Source organism: Neofelis nebulosa, chromosome 15 (genome assembly GCF_028018385.1).
Source record: "Neofelis nebulosa isolate mNeoNeb1 chromosome 15, mNeoNeb1.pri, whole genome shotgun sequence".
Taxonomy (NCBI): Eukaryota; Metazoa; Chordata; class Mammalia; order Carnivora; family Felidae; genus Neofelis; species Neofelis nebulosa.
In genome coordinates, this window is record NC_080796.1 from 35,775,514 (window position 1) to 35,797,877 (window position 22,364).

The 22,364-nt window shown below is 42.4% G+C and overlaps 1 protein-coding gene and 1 long non-coding RNA gene across 6 annotated transcripts in view; one reads left to right on the forward strand and one right to left on the reverse strand.

Moving 5' to 3' along the window:
- SMYD2 (SET and MYND domain containing 2) overlaps positions 1-634 on the reverse strand; it is a 50,774-nt gene extending 50,140 nt beyond the window's left edge. For both annotated transcript variants that reach the window (XM_058702127.1, XM_058702126.1), the window contains exon 1: positions 344-634. In XM_058702127.1, the coding sequence (XP_058558110.1) occupies positions 344-516 (173 nt within the window). In that variant the 5' untranslated portion in view covers positions 517-634. The remainder of the gene's footprint in view (positions 1-343) is intronic.
- On the forward strand, positions 85-20,539 carry LOC131496504 (uncharacterized). Of its 4 annotated transcripts, none has more exons than XR_009254511.1 (6): positions 85-393; positions 3,853-4,020; positions 4,111-4,190; positions 10,272-10,383; positions 13,695-13,918; positions 19,194-20,539. It is a non-coding gene; the product is annotated as an uncharacterized LOC131496504 (long non-coding RNA). The 4 variants fall into 4 exon arrangements; XR_009254510.1 differs by having other exon boundaries at positions 90-393; positions 4,139-4,190; XR_009254513.1 differs by lacking the exon at positions 3,853-4,020 and having other exon boundaries at positions 104-393; positions 4,139-4,190; positions 13,691-13,918.
- Positions 20,540-22,364: the final 1,825 nt, after the last annotated feature.

Consider the following 22,364-nt stretch of genomic DNA (forward strand, 5'->3'; position numbering starts at 1 on the left):
TGCTCGAACTCGGGGCCGGGCCGGTAATGCACCAAGAGCGCAGCGCGTGCCCGTGTTTGGAACAAGCCTGGCTCCGAGCCCACGTCTGAGGCCAGGACCCTGCACTCCCGCGCGCGCAACTCGCGCAACTCGGAAAAATGGGCCGTGCCGGGGGCGCGCGGCGGGCGCTTTGGCGGCTCGGTCCCAGCGCACGTGGCACGGCCGGCGCGGGCTGAAAGCGCGGCCGCCGCCCCAGCCGCCGGCGCTAGGACCCGGCGCGCCGCGCGCACTTCCTCCCGCCGCGGTCCCAGCCGCCGCCGCGGCGCCCCCGCCGCCCGCCCGGCCGCCCGCGCCGCCGCCCTACCTGGCGAAGCAGTACTCGCAGTGGTTGCCCCGCTCGTTGACCGTGAGCACGTAAGCGTAGGCCGGGCAGGAGAAGAGCAAGTCCCCCACGTGAAAGGGCCGCAGGGCCCGCAGCCCCCGGCCCTTGCCGGGGCTGCAGAAGCGCTCCAGGCCGCCGTCGCCCGCGGCCCTCATGCCGGCAGCGGGGCGGGGCTGGCGGGGCCGGCGCGGGGGGCACCCGGAGCGGCGGCTCCCCGCGAGCTGTTATTGGAGAAGCGTCACCCAGAGCCGCGGGGGGGTGTGGGGGGGGCGGGGAGGGAAGCCGCCGGAGACGCGGCGGCGGCCACCGCTCCCCGGAAGGGACGCCGGCCCCGCCCGGCCCTCGCGCGCCCCCGGTGGGGGAGGAGGGGGACCGGACCGGCGGCCCCGCCCCGCTCGCTGGACCCTCGGCGGCCGCCCGGCACGCGCTCGGGACGCTTCCGGTGTGGCGGCGACCCGCGCCGCAGCCCGGGCGGCTCCTGGAAGCGGGGCGCGAGGCGTGTGCGTCTCCGCGGGCAGAGCGGACGCCGTCCCCTCTCCCGTGGGCGGTTGGGGTCGCCGCGGGCGGCGAGGTCCCAAGGCCTCCTCGGACAGTCAGCCTGGCCCACACGGTGACCAGCCCTTGGCATAAAGAAGGGGACAAAGGTGTTTTCTCAACCTTACGTAGTCTGTCCTTGTCAGAGACCCTATTAAGGAGTGATCCGGGAACACCGAAGAGAAACCACCGAGGAAGAGTGTGATGTGCTGAGGGCTAAAGGGTGCTTGCCCAAGGTTAAAGGCTTTTAAACCTCGTGAGGCTCTGAACCTTCCAGGGAGTCTCTTGAGTGTTCAGTGTGGACGTTTGCACCTCTAGTGGAAGTTAATTACAGGAACAGGAGAGGAAATGCGCCTGTCAGCAGGGCTCACTGAGTCTCTGCATTCAAGACTTTCTCTTTGCAGAGAAAGCAGGAGACAACCTTGCCTTCAAGGAACTTAGACTCTTTTGGGGTCCAAAAGCCATGCTGTGGCCAGAACACTAGGCTAGAATTTGCAGCGGTTTTAATCGCTTCGACCACTCACTATCATCTTAGAAAAGTCGGTTTGGTTACCAATCCCAGAGAGGATTTGAAACATGCAAAGCTCATTGAACAGTACTTGGCACATAAGTCCTATACACATGCATGCTATTGGTATTACTCCTATGACAAAGGAGGATATAGTCTGTTCCACAAAGGGTTAAGGAAGGACTGAAATTGACGAGGAAGGACTGAAATTGATGTACATGGCGGTAAAAACTCTTGAAAGTGCGAAGGGAGAATTTAGCAGAAAACACTAATACTAAATACTCAAGTTTGATCTCAAATGATGTTACATGTGTGAGTTCAGGATTAGTTTAGCAAAGGGAAAGATAAATACGATTTGGAATATGCCATAAAATCAAGAGAATTTTTAACCCCTTAACAAAATTCCTAAAAAAAGGAATAAGCCTCTAGTCCTCCTGTAAAGAAAAATACATTATGGACACTATTTCATTTATGCATTTGAAGAAGCATTCACTGAGTAGCCACCAGGATAGAAAGATGGACAAAATGTAGGCCTGAGTCTTTGCACTTGACACATTCACAACCCAATGACAATGACTGTTAGTATAACGGGCCAATTGTGCTAAGTGCATCAAACACATTATCACATTTATTCCATAACTGCAACAGCCCAATGAGTTAGGCATTAAGTCCTCCCTTTCCACAATTAGGAAACTAAGAATCATTTCCAAGGCCACACAGTAAGTGGCAGAATTTGGTTTCAAACTCAAGTAAGTCCGAATGTGAGACCCATGCTCTTAACCCAAATGTCCCTCTGCATACAAATACAGCTCACCAAGGAGTCTTGTTATGGCGGCTTGTGCGCAGTATCCTGTGAGAACACAAGCAGTGAGTGACAAGCTCAGCCTGAGAAATGGGGGTTGACTCGGGGCCTGGGCCACATGCAAGGAACGCTTGAGCCTAAAAGGATGAATGAAACTTCACTAGCAAAGGAGCAGAGACGTTTTCTGGGCAGAGAGAAATGCACACAAGGACAGAGGGACTTGAAAGAACAGAATGTGTGTTGGGGCCCTGGGAGTGGTTCTGGGTGGAACACAAGTTCCCAAGGAGAAGGCAGGAGGGGAGACAGGAACAGGGGAAGGATGTCTTCTTGAGAGGTGAGTTTTGTTGACGTGCTGTGGAAAACGCAGAAAAATGTTTAAGCAGAGGGGTGCCAAGATCAGTCCAGCGTTTGGACTGAGTTTTACTGGCACCTTGCAGATAGGCTATGAGAGGAGAGGACTAAACATAGGTCCACCATTTAAGGGAGCATTGATAGTATTTTAAACAGTTTTATTTTTTTAAGTTTATTTATTCTGAAGGAGAAAACAAGTGCGGCAGGGGCAGAGAGAGAGGGAGAGGAAGAATCCCAGGCAAGCTGTGCACCGTCAGCACAGAGCCGGACGAGGGGCTCGAACTCACAAACCATGAGATCATAACCAAGCGGAAACCAAGAGTCAGACACTTAACCAAATGAGCCCCCAGGCACCCGGCATTTACAGTATTTTAAATGAAAGGCAATGAAAGCCAGAATCAAGGCATAGTATTAAGGAGAGGGGCAAAGGTGCAGAGGGTAATTGTAGTTTCTTGCTTAGTATGTGGCATTTTGGCAGGCAGATAACAATGTGTTGGCTTTCTGTGTCTAGCCTGATCAGTCTTACAGGCTCAAGGCAGGAACCATAAATATCCTAGAATTTGGGGCCTGGAAGAGGCATTTTCTTACAAATGATGAAGATGAGGCCCTGTGAAGACAAATAGTCTGCCTAATAACCCAGTGGCAGAGTGGGCATGAGATTTCACAACATAATCATTCAGCAGTTAACTATTTATTACATGCTTACTCTATAAGTATGGAGTACTTATGGATGAGTTTTTGGGCCCTCCAGGTTTTTTAACATGATGCTCACTGGGTTCCAGCAATAGCGAGAAGGGCTGCGACGTAATGATAACAGAAACTGACTTGTTCTCTGCCCTCACAGAGCTTTGTACCGTCTGGTGGAAGGAGAAGACAGCAATCAGATAATCACACAAACAAATACAGTCGGTGGTCTTAAGTGCTACACCAGCGCTTGGGGGATTTGACCCAATCTGGTAAAGCTTTTCAGAGAGAGTAATGCTTGAGCTACAATCCAAAGGATGGATAGAACTTAAGAGGAGGAAGAAGGACACGCATTCTAAGCAGAGGGAACAGCGTGTGCAAAGTTCCAATTGGTAGGAGGAAGTATGATCCATAGGAAAGACAGAGTGGAACAGAGCTAGAAGAAGAGTGTTGTTGGAGATGATTTTAGGAGGCAAATTGGTCTCGTTGGCCAGGCTACAGGAGTCTACTCTGACCAGTAAAAGCTCTGACGGTTTCCAGACCACTCTGTTAAAGGAGCTTTATGCCAGTCACAGTAGTTAAATCAATTCTGACAATTATGTTTTATTACAGATGGGTGTTACATGTACATGAAAGAATTTTTTCCAAACCTTAGGAGTTCTGATTACATGCCTTCTTAGATAAATCTTGGATAAGTTTTTGGGCCCTCCAGTTTTTTTTTTAACATTCTGATCCTGTGGGGCTCCTGCCAACACAAAGATGAAAAAGGCTGGCATAAAAGTAAATAAACAATGACAATACAGTAAATAATTTATTGTTTTAAGGATTAATTGTATGAAGTAACCTACTTTTTGCTTCTTTTATTGCAAGTGACTTTTTTTTTCTTTCATGGGGAAAGATTTCCAATGACTGAGAAAAACAATAGCCTGGCTACTGAGCTGTCTTTCCAGGTGAGCAGTGGCTGGAACAGACTTATTCTTGTGGGTGAAGGTGACTGTGATTTAGGAACACTGGAAAAGAAACCGCCTCACTTCAGAAAAATGCTTGTGCTGAACTCAAGTGACTCAAGATGGGGAAATGGTCAGTTAAGCAATGGTCATGAATTTAGGAGCTCAAATTAACGAGGAAAACTGTGTTTAAATAAACGGCCAGGCAATGGCAACAAACCAGGCGGGCAGCCTGATGACCGCACTCTTAGTGCAGCTCATACTTGTCAGTCTGGCACTCTGCGTGCTCAGATTCCGTGAAAGTCGCCTTCCAGCTGCCAGGGCCCCTTCACCTTTTACCCTCCCCTCCGCCCCTTAGCTCAGAGGAAATGATCCAAGGACAAAGGCCCCGTTTGCTTAATTTCCCTAACCTAGAAGCTGATCCAATTCATGAGTAAAATATCTTTCCAACCACAGATTAGCACATGAAAGAAATAGCTCTGGCCTAGGGAAATAAAGCGTTAGCAAAGAAGGAATACCAAGGAACATGGACAGTGGGCCTTCACCCTGTACCGCTGTACCTATACGTGTATTTCACTTACTGATTGCACGCTATGTGCTTGCACTGTGATGGAGCCTTGTCATACAAAGGGAACAACACTGACATCCGCATAATTATTGTAGGAGCCGAGTCATGGCATCCAAAGATAATTCTATCCTGATCCCTAGAGCCTGTGTTACCTTATATAGGATAAAAGCATCTCGTGGAATATACTAAATTGTTAAATGGAGGATCTTGAGATGACAAGATTAGGCTGGATTATCTAGGTGAGCCCTCCATGCCATCATAAGTGTCCTTCCAAGAGAGAGGCAGAGGAGATTTGACACAGACGGGAAGAAGCAGCAATGTTAGCGGGCAGGCAGGGACGGCAGTGATGTGGCCACGGTCTCAGGAATGCAGACAGCCACCAGAAGCTAGAAGATGCAAAGAACGGCTTTTTCCCTCTGAGCCTCCAGAAGGAGTGTGGTCCTGCTCACACCTGGCTTTCAGCCCAGTGATGCTGGTTTTCAGGACTCTAGCCTCCGGAACCATGACTCAATACATTTCTGTGGTTTTAAGCCATCTAGTTCATGGTAATTTGGTGCAGCTGCCATAGAAAATTCATGCAAGTTATAATACAATAAAAGGGGGGTTTTATTTAAGTAATGTCTGTACCCCACATGGGGCTTAAACTCATGACCCCAAGATCAAGAGTTGCCTGTTCTTCCAAGTGAGTGAGCTGGCCCCCCCTCAATAAAAGTTTTAATAGAGTGAGGAACAAAGTACAGTAGAAAGGCTTTACAAAACACCTGACATTGTAGTTCCTTCTAGAAGGAAGACTAAAGGTTGACCGAAAGAAGGCCCCCAAAATAGGTTCAAGAACCGGAAGGTGTGGGGCGCCTGGGTGGCGCAGTCGGTTAAGCGTCCGACTTCAGCCAGGTCACGATCTCGCGGTCCGTGAGTTCGAGCCCCGCGTCAGGCTCTGGGCTGATGGCTCGGAGCCTGGAGCCTGTTTCCGATTCTGTGTCTCCCTCTCTCTCTGCCCCTCCCCCGTTCATGCTCTGTCTCTCTCTGTCCCAAAAATAAATTTAAAAAATGTTGAAAAAAAAATTTAAAAAAAAAAAAAAAAAAAAAAAAAGAACCGGAAGGTGTAAATTCACTGGGGTGGGAGAGACTTGACCATCTGGGCAAATATTTTTCTTTTCTTTCCTAACACTTTTATATTTTTAAGTAATCTCTACACCCAATGTCAGGCTCAAACTCCCAACCCTGAGACCAAGAGTCACAGGCTCTACCGACTGAGCCAGCCAAAGTGCCCCAAGTATTTTTCTTTTATTTAACATGAGATCATGACCTGAGCTGAAATCAAGAGTCACACTTAACTGACGAGCCACCCAAGCCCCCGCCCCCTCCACCCCCCGCCAGGTGCACTTTTAAAATCTATTCCCATTTAATCCTCCTAATGACATTTTACAGAGGAGAATACTGAATCACTATAGTTAAATAACTTGTCCAAGTGAACAGTGGGGTTAGGACTCAAAGCCAGGCTACGTTGTGATGAGTCCATGGCATGGACCAGTCCAGTACACTACCCTTTTGGCCCAACTTACAGCCCCAGGTAGGAAGTATCGAGTGAAGCTGGGCCAGCAAGGTAAGCCCCATGATGTACGGTTCCCTAAGGCCGTGAGCAAAGGAATTCGATGCGTTGTATGGGTACTAGAAAGCCAGAGAGAAACATGGCTGGCACGATCTGATTGTTGCTTTAGAAAGGTCATCTTCATGACTGAATGTAGGTTGAGTTCTAGGGGGCTGAGGGCAGAGAGAGAGAGAAGTAAGGAGTCTGATGCAGTAGATAGTCCAGAGGAGAGATGTTGCTGGCATGAACAAGGACAGTGACCGTGGTGACGAAGAAGAGGGATATGGATTTGAAGAACTTTTAATTTAGTTACCAGGACTTCATGATTAGAGTGTAAAGGCAACGGAGAAGGGGGAGTATAAGCCATGGAAAAATAGGTCCCATGATGGCCAACATCACCTCAATCCAGGCCGTCAAGTGCCTTTCCTCCCCTCATCTGTCTTGCGTGTGTTCCACAAACAAGATTTTGTTACTTCTTCACTGTGTTTCTTGTTCAGTGTCCCTTCATCTCTATTTTTCTCTTAAGTTTATTTATTTATTTTGAGGGACGGAGAGGGACAGAGAGAGGGGGAGAGAGAATCCCAAGCAGGCTCCATGCTGCCAGTGCAGAGCATGATGTGGGGCTCAAACTCACAAACCGCGAGATCGTGACCTCAGCTGAAACCAAGAGTCTGATGCTCAACTAACTGAGCCACCCAGGTGCCTCCCATCATTTTTATTTTTATGCCACTCAATTCATATGGCTTCATGCCTGGATTGCTGCAATGACAGTAATATTTTGAGATAGCTAGAGATCAGCCAGCCAGCTGTGAGATATTTGCTTCCATACCCTCACCGTTCCTCCCATTCGGCCAATAGTCCTGACTCAGAGAAGAGATGATATTGCAGAATACAAAGGAGAGGGCTCTTGGGATTCAAGAGCTGAGGAGAGGGCTCTTGGAGCTCAGGAGACTCAAGCTCCAATCATAGCGATTCGCAGATTCGTGACAATATAGAGCAAGGAGTCACTCTGCCCAGAGAAGATTCTCCTGGACAAGGGTAGGGAGGAGAACTGGAAGGAAAGCAAGAGGAAAGTTGGGGAGCTCTTCTGAGAAAAGAACATGCATTTTAGTTTCCTTCCAGGCTAAATGCTGGAGGAGTAGGGTAACATAACAAAAAACCCCTTAGCATTCAGGGGACTCAGCACAGAGATAACCTATGTGCTAGTCTCAGGTAGACCCAAGATTGCCCTGTGTACCAGAAATGGGTGTGTGGGAGAAAAACTCTCCGAGGTCTCCCAATGGGAAGCTGGAGAGTGGGTTCCCATATCCCTAAGAGGGGACCTCACATAGACAATTGAGCCATCCAAGGGAACCACTGTGGATGAGACCAAGGGGACTACCCAGCAGAGACCTGTGCGGATCAGATGTTCCACCCCTGGCCAAACACTCCATGCATTAGCACCATGGTGCCACCCAAACAAGGCAACCCCAGGATGCAGAGTAGGGTCTCCCCCTCTTCTGTGTGCCTGACTTACTGTTGTCAAATGTCTTGTCTTAAAATAATTGCTTTCATAATGAGACTTTCTGTCGAAGAACTCCCAGCTGCTCTTTATTGTACATCTCAACAAAGTCAAGCTCTTCTTTCTGGCTTTAAAAAACCAACCTCTGGCATGCCTGGGTGGCTCAGTGGTTCAGCCTCCCACTTCAGCTCAGATCATGATCTCACAGTCCGTGAGTTCAAGCCCCACGTCGGGCTCTGTGCTGACAGCCTGGAGCTTGCTTCAGGTTCTGTGTCTGCCTCTCTCTCTCTGCCACTCCCCTGCTCGCATTCTGTCTCTCAAAAATAAAATAAAAACATTAAAAAAATTACATAAATAAAGAATCCAGACATTCAAAAGCACCCATGTTGCAACAATGCTCGCAAGTGACAGTGCTGTGTTATCTCGCTGGCAAGCAAAAGTGTAGACCCAGAAATAAACCTCTGCTTCCAGGCTGAAGTGCAGCAAGAGCATTCCTAACACATTGTTTACAGTCCCAACACCAGCATCTCAGCTACACCGCAGCATTTCTGCTAGAGGCAGAGTTATCCCAGAAGAAGAAACTATTAATATCAGTGGGAGGAGTAACCAAGTCAGAGAAAAGTACATAAATATTTCAGAGTGAGATTGATCAATTCTTAAACTACCAGCTGTATTTTCTTGTATTTGGGGGGAGAGGAAGGAAGGAAGGAAGGAAGGAAGGAAGGAAGGGAGGGAGGGAGGGAGGGAGGGAGGGAGGGAGGGAGGGAAGGAGGGAGGAAGAGCTTAAGTTGGCTTTGTCCTCATGATTCAGAAATATAATAGTTCTAACTAGATACTAAAAATTGAATAAAGAGACAACAAAGGTCCAGTAAGGGGAAAGGCCCCCTTACTGACGGATTTGGTTCTCATCTAGACTTGTAAGCTCTGTTCTTTACCTCTGGAACACCACATTTTCCACCCATTTAAAAAAAAAAAAAACAGGACTAAATGTAAAAAAGTTTAGCTTGTATATTTCTATTTTTATTGAGAACTGTTAACTTTCTTGTTTTGGGGGAGGCAGTGTCATCTAGTTGACGGAACGAGGCGGGGTGGGTATAGAATTTGACCGTTGTTACCAATCGACTGATGACCTTTAGCAACTCACCCACTGATTTCATGTGAGGGCAGAGGAGTTTCACAAAAAGAAGAGATAAGGTGTGATATTTAAAGCTTTAGTCTACCTCTTTTATAGCTTTAATTTTTACAAAGAATTTGAATATATCAGTATAGCTTATTTCTTTTTTAAGGCGGAAGAAAAATACAAGGGGAAAAGGAGTCCATAGTATGAACTGAAGAACAATCCATGCAAAAGCTGAAAATTGTCAACTGTTAGCATCTTAACTTTGAGTTATCCCAACACTTAAAAAAAATCTTTGGTTTTCTTTCCTAATAAGGATTACTAGTGACATTAACCGTTTATTATTTGGGAGGTCTTGAAAATTTAAGGTAAATACGATCTATTTTCTTTAGCTGGAAAACAAATTGCTTGATACCAAACGAATTTACACAACAGTATCATTAAAGACAGAGACTTTAAAGAGACAAATAATATATTGAACTATTTCAGAAAGTACACACAGGACAAACACATATTTTATCTGAATATACTATAATGGCTACTTTTTAAGAAATTTTAAACATTCTGCCATTTATTTCACTGACATATTTTTGATAGTGGCTGATGAAATTTTCATTTTTTGCATGTGTTGCTTCCTGGGTTTCCTTCATCACAAGCTATAGCTTTGTCTTTTCTTTTTTTTAATTTTATTTTTTTATTTTTTAAAATTTACATCCAAATTAGTTAGCATACAGTGCAACAATGATTTCAGAGGTAGATGCCTTAGTGCCCCTTACCCATTTAGCCCATTCCCCCTCCCACAACCCCTCCAGTAACCCTCTGTTTGTTCTCCATTTTTATGAGTCTCTTATGTTTTGTCCCCCTCCCTGTTTTTATATTATTTTTGTTTCCCTTCCCTAATGTTCATCTGTTTTGTCTCTAAAAGTCCTCATATGAGTGAAGTCATATGATTTTTGTCTTTCGCTGACTAATTTTGCTTAACATAATACCCTCCAGTTCCATCCATGTAGTTGCAAATGGCAAGATTTCATTCTTTCTGATTGCCGAGTAATACTCCATTGTGTGTGTGTGTGTGTGTGTGTGTGTGTGTGTGTGTGTGTGTATGCCACATCCATTCATCCATCGATGGACATTTGGGCTCTTTCCATACTTTGGATATTGTTGATAGTGCTGCTATAAACATGGGGGGGCATGTGTCCCTTCAAAACAGCACACCTGTGTCCCGTGGATAAATGCCTAGTAGTGCAATTGCTGGGTCGTAGGGTAGTTCTATTTTCAATTTTTTGAGGAACCTCCGTACTGTTTTCCAGAATGGCTGCACCAGCTTGCATTCCCACCAACAATGCAAAAGAGATCCTCTTTCTCCGGATCCTCGCCAACAGCTATAATTGCCTGAGTTGTTCATGTTAGCCATTCTGACAGGTGTAAGGTGGTATCTCATTGTGGTTTTGATTTGTATTTCCCTGATGATGAGTGAAGTTGATGATGAGTGTCAGTTGGCCATCTGGATGCCTTCTTTGGAGAAGGGTCTATTCATGTCTTTTTCCCATTTCTTCACTGGATTATTTGTTTTTTGGGTGTTGAGTTTGATAAGTTCTTTATCGATTTTGGATACTAACCCTTTATCTGATATGTCATTTGCAAATATCTTCTCCCATTCCGTCAGATGCCTTTTAGTTTTGCTTATTGTTTCCTTCACTGTTTCCTTCACAGAAGCTTTTTATTTTGATGAGGTCCCAGTAATTCATTTTTGCTTTTGTTTCCCTTGCCTCCGGAGACGTGTTGAGTAAGCAGTTGCTGTGGCCAAGATCAAAGAGGTTTTTGCCTGCTTTCTCCTTGAGGATTTTGATGGCCTCCTGTCTTACATTGAGGTCTTTCATCCATTTTGAGTTTATTTTTGTGTATGGTGTAAGAAAATGGTCCAGGTACATTCTTCTGCATGTCGATGTCCAGTTTTCCCAGCACCACTTGCTGAAGAGACTGTCTTTATTCCATTGGATATTCTTTCCTGCTTTGTCAAAGATTAGTTGGCCATACGTTTGTGAGTCCATTTCTGGGTACTGTATTCTGTTCCATTGATCTGAGTGTCTGTTCTTGTGCCAGTACCATACTGTCTGGATGATTACAGCTTCGTAGTATAGCTTGAAGTCTGGGATTGTGATGCCTCCTGCTTTGGTTTTCTTTTTCAAGATTGCTTTGGCTATTCAGGGTCTTTTCTGGTTCCATACAAATTTTAGGATTATTTGTTCTAGCTCTGTGAAGGATGCTGGTGTTACTTTGATAGGGATTGCATTGAATATGTAGATTGCTTTGGGTAGTATTGACATTTTAACAATATTTGTTCTTCCTATCCAGGAGCATGGAATCTTTTTCCATTTTTCGGTGTCTTCTTCGATTTCTTTCATAAGCTTTCTATAGTTTTCAGTGTATAGATTTTTCACCTCTTTGGTTAGATTTATTCCTAGGTATTTTACGGTTTTTTGTGCAACTGTAAATGGGATCGATTCCTTGATTTCTCTTTCTGTCACTTCATTGTTGGTGATAGGAATGCAACTGATTTCTGTGCATTGATTTTATATCCTGAAACTTTGCTGAATTCATGAATCAATTCTAGCAGTTTGTTTGGTGGAATCTTTTGGGTTTTCTATATAGAGTATCATGTCATCTGTGAAGAGTGAAAGCTTGACCTCCTCCTGGCCGATTTGGATGCCTTTTATTTCTTTGTGTTGTCTGATTGCAGAGGCTAAGACTTCCAATACTATGTTGAATAACAGTGGCGAGAGCAGACATCCCTGTCTTGTTCCTAACCTTAGGGGGAAAGCTCTCACTTTTTCCCCATTGAGGATGATATTAGCGTTGGGTCGTTCATATATGGCTCTTATGATCTCAAGGTATGCTCCCTCTATCCCTACTTTCTTGAGGGTTTTTATCAAGAAACGATGCTGTATTTTGTCAAATGCTTTCTCTGCATCTATTGAGAGGATCATATGGTACTTGTCCTTTCTTTTATTGATGTGATGAATCATGTTAATTGTTTGGTGGATATTGAACCAGCCCTGCATCCCAGGTATAAATCCTGCTTGGTCGTGGTGAATAATTTTTTAATGTATTGTTGGATCCATTTGGCTAATATCTTGTTGAGGATTTTTGCATCCATGTTCATTAGGGAAATTGGTCTATAGTTCTCCTTTTTAGTGGGGTCTCTGTCTGGTTTTGGAATCAAGGTAATGCTGACTTCATAGAAAGAGTTTGGAAGTTTTCCTTCCATTTCAATTTTTTGGAACAGTTTCAAGACAATAGGTGTTAATTCTTCCTTAAATGCTTGGTAGAATTCCCCTGGAAAGCCATCTGGCCCTGCACTCTTTTTTTTTTGGCAGATTTTTTATTACTAATTCGATTTCCTTACTGGTTATGGGTCTGTTCAAATTTTCTATTTCTTCCTGTTTCAGTTTTGGTAGTGTATATGTTTCTAGGAATTTGTCCATTTCTTCCAGATTACCCATTTTATTGGCATATAATTGCTCATAATATTCTCTTATTATTGTTTTTATTTCTGTTGTGCTGGTTGTGATCTCTCCTTTTTCATTCTTGATTTTATTTATTTGGGTCCTTTACTTTTTCTTTTGATCAAACTGGCTAGTGGTTTATCAATTTTGTTAATTCTTTCAGAGAACCAGCTTCTGGTTTTATTGATCTGTTCTGTTTTGTTTTGTTTCGATAGCATTAATTTCTGCTCTAATGTTTATTATTTCCTGTCTTCTGCTGGTTTGGGGTTTTATTTGCTGTTCTTTTTCCAGCTCTTTAAGGCGTAAAGTTAGGTTGTGTATCTGAGATCTTTCTTCCTTCTTTAGGAAGGCCTGGATTGCTATATACTTTACTCTTATGGCCACATTTGCTGCATCCCAGAGGGTTTGGGTTGTGGTGTTATCATTTTCATTGGTTTCCGTATACTTTTTAATTTCCTCTTTAACTTCTTGTTAGCCCATTCATTCTTTATTAGGATGTTCTTCAGTCTCCAAGTATTTGTTACCTTTCCAAATTTTTCCCTGTGGTTGATTTCGAGTTTCATAGCATTGTGGTCTGAGAATATGCACGGTATGATCTCAATCTTTTTGTACTTACTTAGGGCTGATTTGTGTCCCAGTATATGGTCTATTCTGGAGAATGTTCCATGTGCACTGGAGAAGAATGTATATTCTGCTTCTTTAGGGTAAAATGGTCTGAATATATCTCTTAAGTCCATCTGGTCCAGTGTGTCATTCAGAGCCATTGTTTCCTTGTTGATTTTTTGATTAGATGATCTGTCCGTTGCTGTGAGTGGGGTGTTGAAGTCTCCTACTATTATGGTATTACTATCGATGAGTTTCTTTATGTTTGTGATTAATTGATTTATGTATTTGGGTGCTTCCACATTCGGTGCATGAATGTTTACAATTGTTAGGTCTTCTTGGTGGATAGACCCCTTGATTATGATGTAATGCCCTTCTGCATCTCTTGATACAGTCTTTATTTTAAAGTCTAGATTGTCTGATATAAGTATGGCTATTCCGGCTTTCTTTTGTTGTCCATTAGCATTATAGATGGTTCTCCATCCCCTTATTTTCAATCTGAAGGTGTCTTTAGGTCTAAAGTGGGTCTCTTGTAAACAGCATATAGATGGATCTTGTTTTCTTATCCATTCTGTTACCCTGTGTCTTTTTTTTTTTTTTAATGTTTATTTATTTTTGAGACAGAGACAGAGCGTGAGCAGGGGAGGGGCAGAGAGAGAGGCAGACACAGAATCCGAAGCAGGATCCAGACTCTGAGCCGTCAGCACAGAGCCCGACGCGGGGCTCGAACCCACGAACTGTGAGATCATGACCTGAGCTGAAGTCAGATGCTTAACCGACGGAGCCACCCAGGCGCCCCTGTTACCCTGTGTCTTTTGATTGGAGCATTGATTCCATTGACATTTAGAGTGAGTACTGAAAGATATGAATTTATTGTCATTATGATGCTTGTAGAGTTGGAGTTTCCGGTGGTATTCTCTGGTCCTTTCTAATCTTTGTTGCTTATGGTATTTATATATATACCATTATTTATATATATGCTTATGGTGTGTGTGTGTGTGTGTGTGTGTGTGTATATATATATATATATATATATATATATATATATATATATATATTCATCTTTTCTCCCCTCAGAGAGTCCTTGCAGGGCTGGTTTAGTGATCACAAACTCCTTTAATTTTTGTTTGTCTGGGAAACTTTTTATCTCTCCTTCTATTTTGAAGGGTAGCCTTGCTGGACAAAGAATTCTTGGCTGCATATTTTTCTGATTCAGCACATTGAATATATCCTGCCACTCCTTTCTGGCCTGCCAAGTTTCTGTGGATAGGTCTGCTGCAAACCTGATCTGTCTTCCCTTGTAGGTTAGGGACTTTTTTTCCCTTGCTGCTTTCATGATTCTCTCCTTGCCTGAGTATTTTGTGAATTTGACTATGATATGCCTTGTTGATGGTTGGTTTTTGTGGAATCTAATGGGGGTCCTCTGTGCTTCCTGGATTTTGATGTCTGTGTCTTTCCCCAGGTTAGGAAACTTTTCTGCGATGATTTGCTCACATAGCCCTTCTACCCCTTTTTTCTCTCTCTTCATCTTCTGGGACCCCTATGATTCTGATGTTGTTCCTTTTTAATGAGTCACTGATTTCTCTAGTTCTTAAATCGTGCTCTTTTGCCATAATCCTCCTCTTTTTTTCTGCTTCATTATTCTCTATAAGTTTGTCCTCTGTATCGCAGATTCTCTTTTCTGCCTCGTCCATCCTTGCCGCCGCTGCATCCATCTGTGATTGCAGCTCAGTTATAGCATTTTTAATTTCATTCTGGCTATTTTTTACTTCTTTTATCTCTGCAGAAAGGGACTCTAATCTATTTTCGACTCCGGCTAGTATTCTTATTATCGTGATTCTAAATTCTGGTTCAGACATTTTGCTTGTATCTGTGTTGGTGAAATCCCTGGCTGTCATTTCTTAGTGCTCTTTCTTTTGGGGTTAATTCCTTCACTTTGTCATGTTGAAGGGAGAAAAGGAATTAAAGAGATAGAAAAATTAAAATTAAAAAATTAAAATTAAAGAAATATCAAATTAAAAATTACACACACACAAATCAAATAGATGCTAGATCCTAGGTGTGTTTTCGTCTGAGTGTCGAAAGTGGTTTGACAGATTAGAGAAAAAAAAGGGGGCGGGGGAAAAAAGGAAATCGTTTGAGAATTTGAAAAAATGAGTACACTGAAGTAGACTAAAATGAGATGATGGAGGTAAAATAGAATTTGAAAAAATATACATAAAAGTGAAGAATATAGTAGAAAAAAATAAAGGAAAAATATTTTTAATAAAAATTGAAAATAAATACGAATTTCTTCTTTTTCTGTATTCAAGAAAAAAGAAAGAAAAAAGAGAAAAAGGATAAAAAAAAGAAATCATTTGAAAATTTGACAAAGTGAATACACTGTAGTAGACTAAAATAAAATGATGGAAGTAAAATAGAATTTGAAAAAAGTTACATAAAAGCAAAAAATATAGTAAAAAATTAAATAAAAATATTTTTAATAGAAATTGAAAATAAAAATGAAGTTTTTCTCTTTCTGCATTCAAGAAAAAGAAAAGAAATGAAAAAGAAAAAAGAAAAAGAAAAAAAGGAAATTGTTTGAAAATTTGAAAAGATGAATACACTGAAGTAGGCTAAAATAAAATGATGGAAGTAAAATAGAATTTGAAAAAATTTACACAAAAGTGAAAACTAGAGTAATAAAAGTTAAAGAAAATTAGTTTTAATAAAAATTGAAAATAAAAATGAATTTTTTTCTCTTTCTGTATTTGAGAAAAAGAAAAGTGTAAAAGAGAAAAAAAAAAAAGAAGAAAATTGAATAGATGAACCTGCTAATAGATTGAAGTAGGAGTGAAATTACTTCGTTTTCCACTAGAAGTCAGTCTATGTAGCACTTTATAGTCCATAAACTAAGCCGACAGTGAGACTTGTGTTCTTGAAGAGTGAAGTTAGCCCAGTTGGGTGGGGCTCGGTGTAACAGCTCCACTCTCCACTAGATGGCGCTGCCAGCCTACTGGGGTGGATTGTTGCGGTGCTCGTAGGTGCATATGCGCATGTGCGGAAGCGGTGAAAGTGGCGCCACCCAGCTACCCAGTCTGTTATCCCGGATCAGCAATCACGCATCCGTCCTCTGTCTTCAGCTTTCCTCCACTCCCAGCTCTTTCACTCTCCGTGACCAGGCCCCAGGCAGCACCTCTCTCCCGAGTTCTGTCACAGATGTGGCTGTTTTCCCCGGCCCCTTACTTCTGAAGGACTGCGGCTTTGACCCGTTCCGCCCCTCTGCGGGAGGGTCTCATGGAGCAATGGCCGAATGGGCAATGACCAAATGTCGGCTGCACCCAGGAACGCTTGCTGGACCCTGCTGCTGCCGGTGCCCCGAGACTGTGGCCAGGTGCCAGCCCGCCCCAGAAGAAGTTCACGAGATAGTGTAGCAGCAGTTTTCAGGGATTCTGGAAAATCACAACACACGGCTGGCACCAGGCTTCACCCTTAAGGACCTTGCCCCAGCACCCGCGAATGTGGCTGCCTCTGGGGTCTGCTGGGACCAGGTGGCTTCAACAGTCTCTACCAAATGTCCTTCCAGCAGTGGAACCGCTTCTCCCCGTGTGGCCCGAGAACCTCCGGACCTCACTCTGCTCCTGGGCATTCGCTCTTCCCACCAGAGCACCTCCAGGTATCGAGCTGCAGAGTTGCAGCCTTTGTGCTCCCCTTGTTTACAGTCTTAATGGAATTTAAACCCTCTCCTTTCTCCTTTCTCCCTTTTTAGTTTAGTCCCTGTGGCCATTTCCAATTTTCCACTTTCTCTCCGGCTGCTTTTGGGGAGGGGTGCTTTTCCCGTATTCTCCCCCCCTCCCCAGTCTCCGTCCTCTCTCCGCCCGCAAAAGCGGTTCCCTATCCTCAGCGGCTTCTCGTTCCCCAAATTCATCTCTCTGCACCGCGTACCTGCTGAATTCTGTGGTTCAGGTTGTGCAGTTTGTTGTGTTAATCCTCCAATCAGTTTTCTAGGTGTGTAGGATGGTTTAGTGTTGGTCTGGCTGTATTTCATGGATGTGAGACACACAAAAAACTTACATGCTGTTCCGCCATCTTGGCTCCTCCTGTCTTTTCTCACCTTTAGGATTTTGTAGATGAAAATCAGAGAAATTGAAAACTGAAAAAAAAAAGAATAGATGAAGTGGAGTAAATCGAAGTGATTAAAAGTAGTTCTTGGGGTCAAAGGACAAACAAACAAAAGGGCTTGTGCATCTTTTTATTGTTCATTCACTGATTTAACACTGTAAACCACCCTCTGGGGTACTACAGAGGAGCCAAAGTAGATGAGACCCACATCTCGAACTCCAGGGATTTAGTGTTGCAAAGAAGAAACATGACATACATTTATGAAGCTAGAACTCTCCAGGAGAATGGAAGCTCCATAAGGGCAAGGTATTTTGTCTCTTTGGCTCGTTACTATAGCCTCAGGGAGTGTCTTGCACAAAGCAGGTACTCAAGAAATAGTGGTCGGATGAATGGATAAAACACAGTAGAGTGTTGAGTCATTTAAGAACTGTAAAAAAAAAAAAAGTGAAATTGGTAAGAGGAGGAGCAGGTAACTTCCAGCATCTTTGAAATTATGGACGTAACTTGTAGGTAAGTATGTTGACAGCCCATGAACAGAATCTCCTGTGTGCGCTGCTATTGTTTTTCAAATCCATCAACTGCTCTGTCAACCTCTTCAAGTAAGACCACGAACACAGCAAGTAATGAACATGTTACTTAAACATGCTGGGCCTCAGCGAAGTGAGGAAGTTAGACTACATGAGGGTTTGTGGGGGCAAATATGCAAGATCCTTTTAAATGTCAGAATGGTTAAATGTGTACACTATCCCATCAAACCTCTGATTTTTTTTTTTTAATTTTTTTTCAACGCTTTTTTTTTTTTTTTCCAACATTTTTTATTTATTTTTGGGACAGAGAGAGACAGAGCATGAACGGGGGAGGGGCAGAGAGAGAGGGAGACACAGAATCGGAAACAGGCTCCAGGCTCCGAGCCATCAGCCCAGAGCCTGACGCGGGGCTCGAACTCACGGACCGCGAGATCGTGACCTGGCTGAAGTCGGACGCTTAACCGACTGCGCCACCCAGGCGCCCCTCAACGCTTTTTTTATTTATTTTTGGGACAGAGAGAGACAGAGCATGAACGGGGGAGGGGCAGAGAGAGAGGGAGACACAGAATCGGAAACAGGCTCCAGGCTCCGAGCCATCAGCCCAGAGCCTGACGCGGGGCTCGAACTCACAGACCGCGAGATCGTGACCTGGCTGAAGTCGGACGCTTAACCGACTGCGCCACCCAGGCGCCCCAAACCTCTGATTTGATAGATATTCCACTGCCCAGAGTAGAAGACCCAAAGAGAAAATACTAAGGTGGTAAGAGTAGAGGTGCTTTGCCAATGCGATGAAAATTGTGAAGATAAGACATGAACGACTGAATTTTAGGAAACAGTGGAAGGGAGAGGATCAAAGTCTTTTTGGTTTTACTGTCTTATTATTTAAATTAGCTTCAACCAAAAGAATTGCCTTTTCCCAACCTAAACAACGTTGAGCCTAATTCATGTTCCTAAATCCTCTGAGTGTTTCTCAATATCTTTCTGAATAGTTGACTAAAAATACCAGTTTGTTTTGGGGTGTTTTTGCAGGGACCTCTTTGCTAGGTGACTGTGACTTTTACAAAGGGGTGCTGCTGCCTGCCAAAGTTTGGCCAGTCTGCAGCAAAATAAGAGGAATCCAAACAATGCAAGATCTATATTTGTAAAGCCACACTGACTCATTTGAAAGGACTTTAAAGAAAAAAAAAAAACGAGATTAGAACCTTTATGGTTAGAATATTTTTTCTTCTTAAATGATGGAGACCAAAGATGGCATTCCTTTTGATGTTCTGGAGAAAATAAAAATTGTCATCCTCTGTGGATCCCACCACCTTTTAAATAAATTGTACTATTTTCTGAAATTTAAAGGCACAGATGTTAAGAACGGCATTAGAGTGTCATTGCAGAGACTAGTTGGTTTTATTCCTTAATGCAGATTGTAGAGTCTTCAAATAACCTTATTATGCTAAGTATTCAGAATCATGACACCTTGGTTTCCTTTATTTCTTGGTCTTAGACACTGATGCCTCTCAGCGTCATTTAATACACCAGACTACTATGGAACAAGAAACAGAAGGCTGCATGCAATTGAAACTATCATTTCTTTAAAGGCATCTAAAAAATTCATTTCTGGTCTTACCACAATTCATTATTTTTGGAAAAGAGACAAGGCATCTTTGATGACAGTGTTAATAACATTACTGTTTTAAACAAACATTTACCGATGTAGTTTTATGGAATCCCATAAATGACTTATTTATGTTACATAGAGTACTAAGGAAACAACTATGGAAAAACATTATAAGATCACTGATTTTATTGCTCTATAAGCAATGTACATTAACTTTTTGAAACTTCGAAAACACATAAACCCAGAGATTACTAGTGTAAAGTTTTTATTGTAGTCATTCAACACCTTTCTTTAGGAACATAGAAATCTTTTACAATAAAAATTGGATTATATTGTACATGCTGTTTTATAACCTGCATTTTTCATCCTAAAAATATGTTGTAAATCTATTTCCATAGCATTAAATGTTTTTCTACATCATTTTAATGACTTCATACTGTGATATTTTATAATGTACTATCATCTAATTAACAAGTTCCTTGTTAGGTACTGTTTTTTTGTTGTTGTTGTTTTTCCCATTGTTGAAATGAACATCTTTGCTAAATTAAATCTTTTTTTACATTCTTGAGTAATTCATTGGGCTAGATTCTAAAAGTAGACTCGTCGGGTTAAGTGTACACAAACTTATAAAACTTTTCATATATAGCATGGAACTGACATAAAAATGTGTGCTTATTTATTTGCTTAATTTATTACAATATTTACAGTCCATGAGGAAGATAGAAAAATAATCTAATTCATTGCATAACACTCCTTGCACTTCATTTAATTTCCAAAAAAACTCATTACAGCTAAAATGAGACTTCTTAGACTAAGTTGTCAAACTTTGACTAAAGGGATCCTGCAGATCATTTGGCTTAAAAGCTTTATGCTAGAGCTGAGGGAACTGAGCTGAAGTTATAACGTGTCCTGTTCACAGTTCAACCTAACAAGGAATGGAGCCAACTCAGTCCTGGATCCAGATGCTCTTTTTTCCTCCCAAGACCCTCAAGAGAAGAGCAAGTCCTTCTTCTTTAGATAGTCAGCACAGAATTGACATATCTCTGAGCTTTCTGGAATAGCTCTGCGGTCTTTCATTGTACCATAATTTCTTTCACTATCACCTAGTTGATGGACATGAGGATTGCCTGGAGTTATTAACTAGTTTAAACAATGTGGCAATAAACAATCTTTTAAATAGCTGTTTAAATATGTCTAACAAATATAAATTGCTTTTCTTTTGGGAAATGTTACATGTTGTATTATTTCCTGGAGATTCACGATGCAAATTTACGGACTAAACAAATATTTATTGAACACCTACCAGCTGTGCTACATGCTGGGAGTAACATTAAAGGCTCTGAAAATTCTTACAGTAACAAAATCTTTTAAATTTTTAAAATTAAAAATTTCCCAACCTTTTTTTTTTTTTTTAAATCATAGCACCCTTCTCCCCCCCCCCCCATTTAAAAAACTGAACATCTTGGGGCGCCTGGGTGGCTCAGTCTGTTAGGTGTTGGACTTTGGCTCAGGTCATGATCTCACGGTTCCTGGGTTTGGGCCCCGCATCAGGCTCTGTGCTGACAGCTCGGAGCCTGGAGCCTGCTTCGGATTCTGTGTGTCTCTCTCTTCCTGCCCCTCCCCCACTCATGCTGTGTCTCTCTCTCTCTCTCTCAAAAATAAATAAACATTAAAAAAATTAAAAAAAAATTAAAAAACTGAACATCTGCTAGTATTGTACTAGTCGTTTCTGGAGCAGAATTTGGAAAATGCTATCTGGTATCAGTCTTGTTGAAAACTACTAATTACCTAGTTGTTACTTTTGTAGGGACTCCAAAAAATCTTGGGAATTATTTCGAGGAAACATATGTTTTAGGCATTTCAGAAGACTATATCTTTGATCTATGTTGCCAGATTAACTTCCAGGATGGGAAGTATTTGGATATGAATATTTTAGTGTGACAGTTTTACTTTATTTTATTTATTTAAAAAAATTTTAAGTTGATTTATTTTGACCGAGAGAGAGAGTGGGGGAGGGGCAGAGAGAGAGGGAGACAGAGAGAATCCCAGGCAGGCTTTGCACTGTCAGCACAGAGTATGATGCGGGGCTCAAATTCACGAACCATGAGATCATGACTTGAGCCAAAGTCAGATTCTTAACCAACAGAGCCCCGGGTGCCCCTACTTTATTTTATTTTTAAATTAGTGTTCATATAATTAGGACAAAAGGAAGACTCGAACATGAAAGGAGAATGTGGGATATAAAATAGTTTTGGCTCAGCAATGGGTTTATTCGGGGAGAAGGGTGAATTTGCATGGAGAAGAAACAGACTGAGGAGGAGTGAGACAGAGATGAAATTATTAACAGGAATTAAAACTGGAGGTTTCAAAGATTCTATAGCAACATGGGAAAGAATTTAAAAATATTTGGTAGAAAAAGAAGGATACAAAATCCTATTCACAATATGTAAAAACCAATTAGGAAAAAAAAAAAACGGGTGGGGTGAGAATCCAACAAAATAATAGTGTTTGGGTTGGGGTGCTTTTTTCCCCCTCATCTCTAATTGTCGTTTTCATTTTTATTTTTAAAATATATGACAAAATTGAAAAGGAAAAAAATACTAAAGGATCAGACAAAATTAGAAGAGAGGCTTATGGAGGAGGAGGAAGGTAGTGGTTGAGTCGAACAAAGGCAACAAATAGATTAAAAGTGAATAAGGGTAGAAGAGAGAACATTCAATTTGTCCTGGAGGAGATCATTAATGACTCAAGTGCTGTGAAGTGGACAAAAGCCAGTCTGTAGTGGGGTCAGATGAGAGAACCAGACAAGAATAATTTTTTTTTAGGACCTAAGATCATAATAATTCACGTAGAGGTTCCCCCCAGCCACTGTTACTTTAGTTCAGGTTTTATCATGTTGGGATTTTGCCTATATCGGTTTTTTTCCAGGAGCTGATAAATGAAAACCTTAAAAAAAAGAAATCCTATGAGTAAGTTTCTTTGCCCTTATATTTGAACTGAATAATAAAGAAATGGTAAATTCTCTTTCAGAGCTGTGCTAGAAATGCTACCATATAG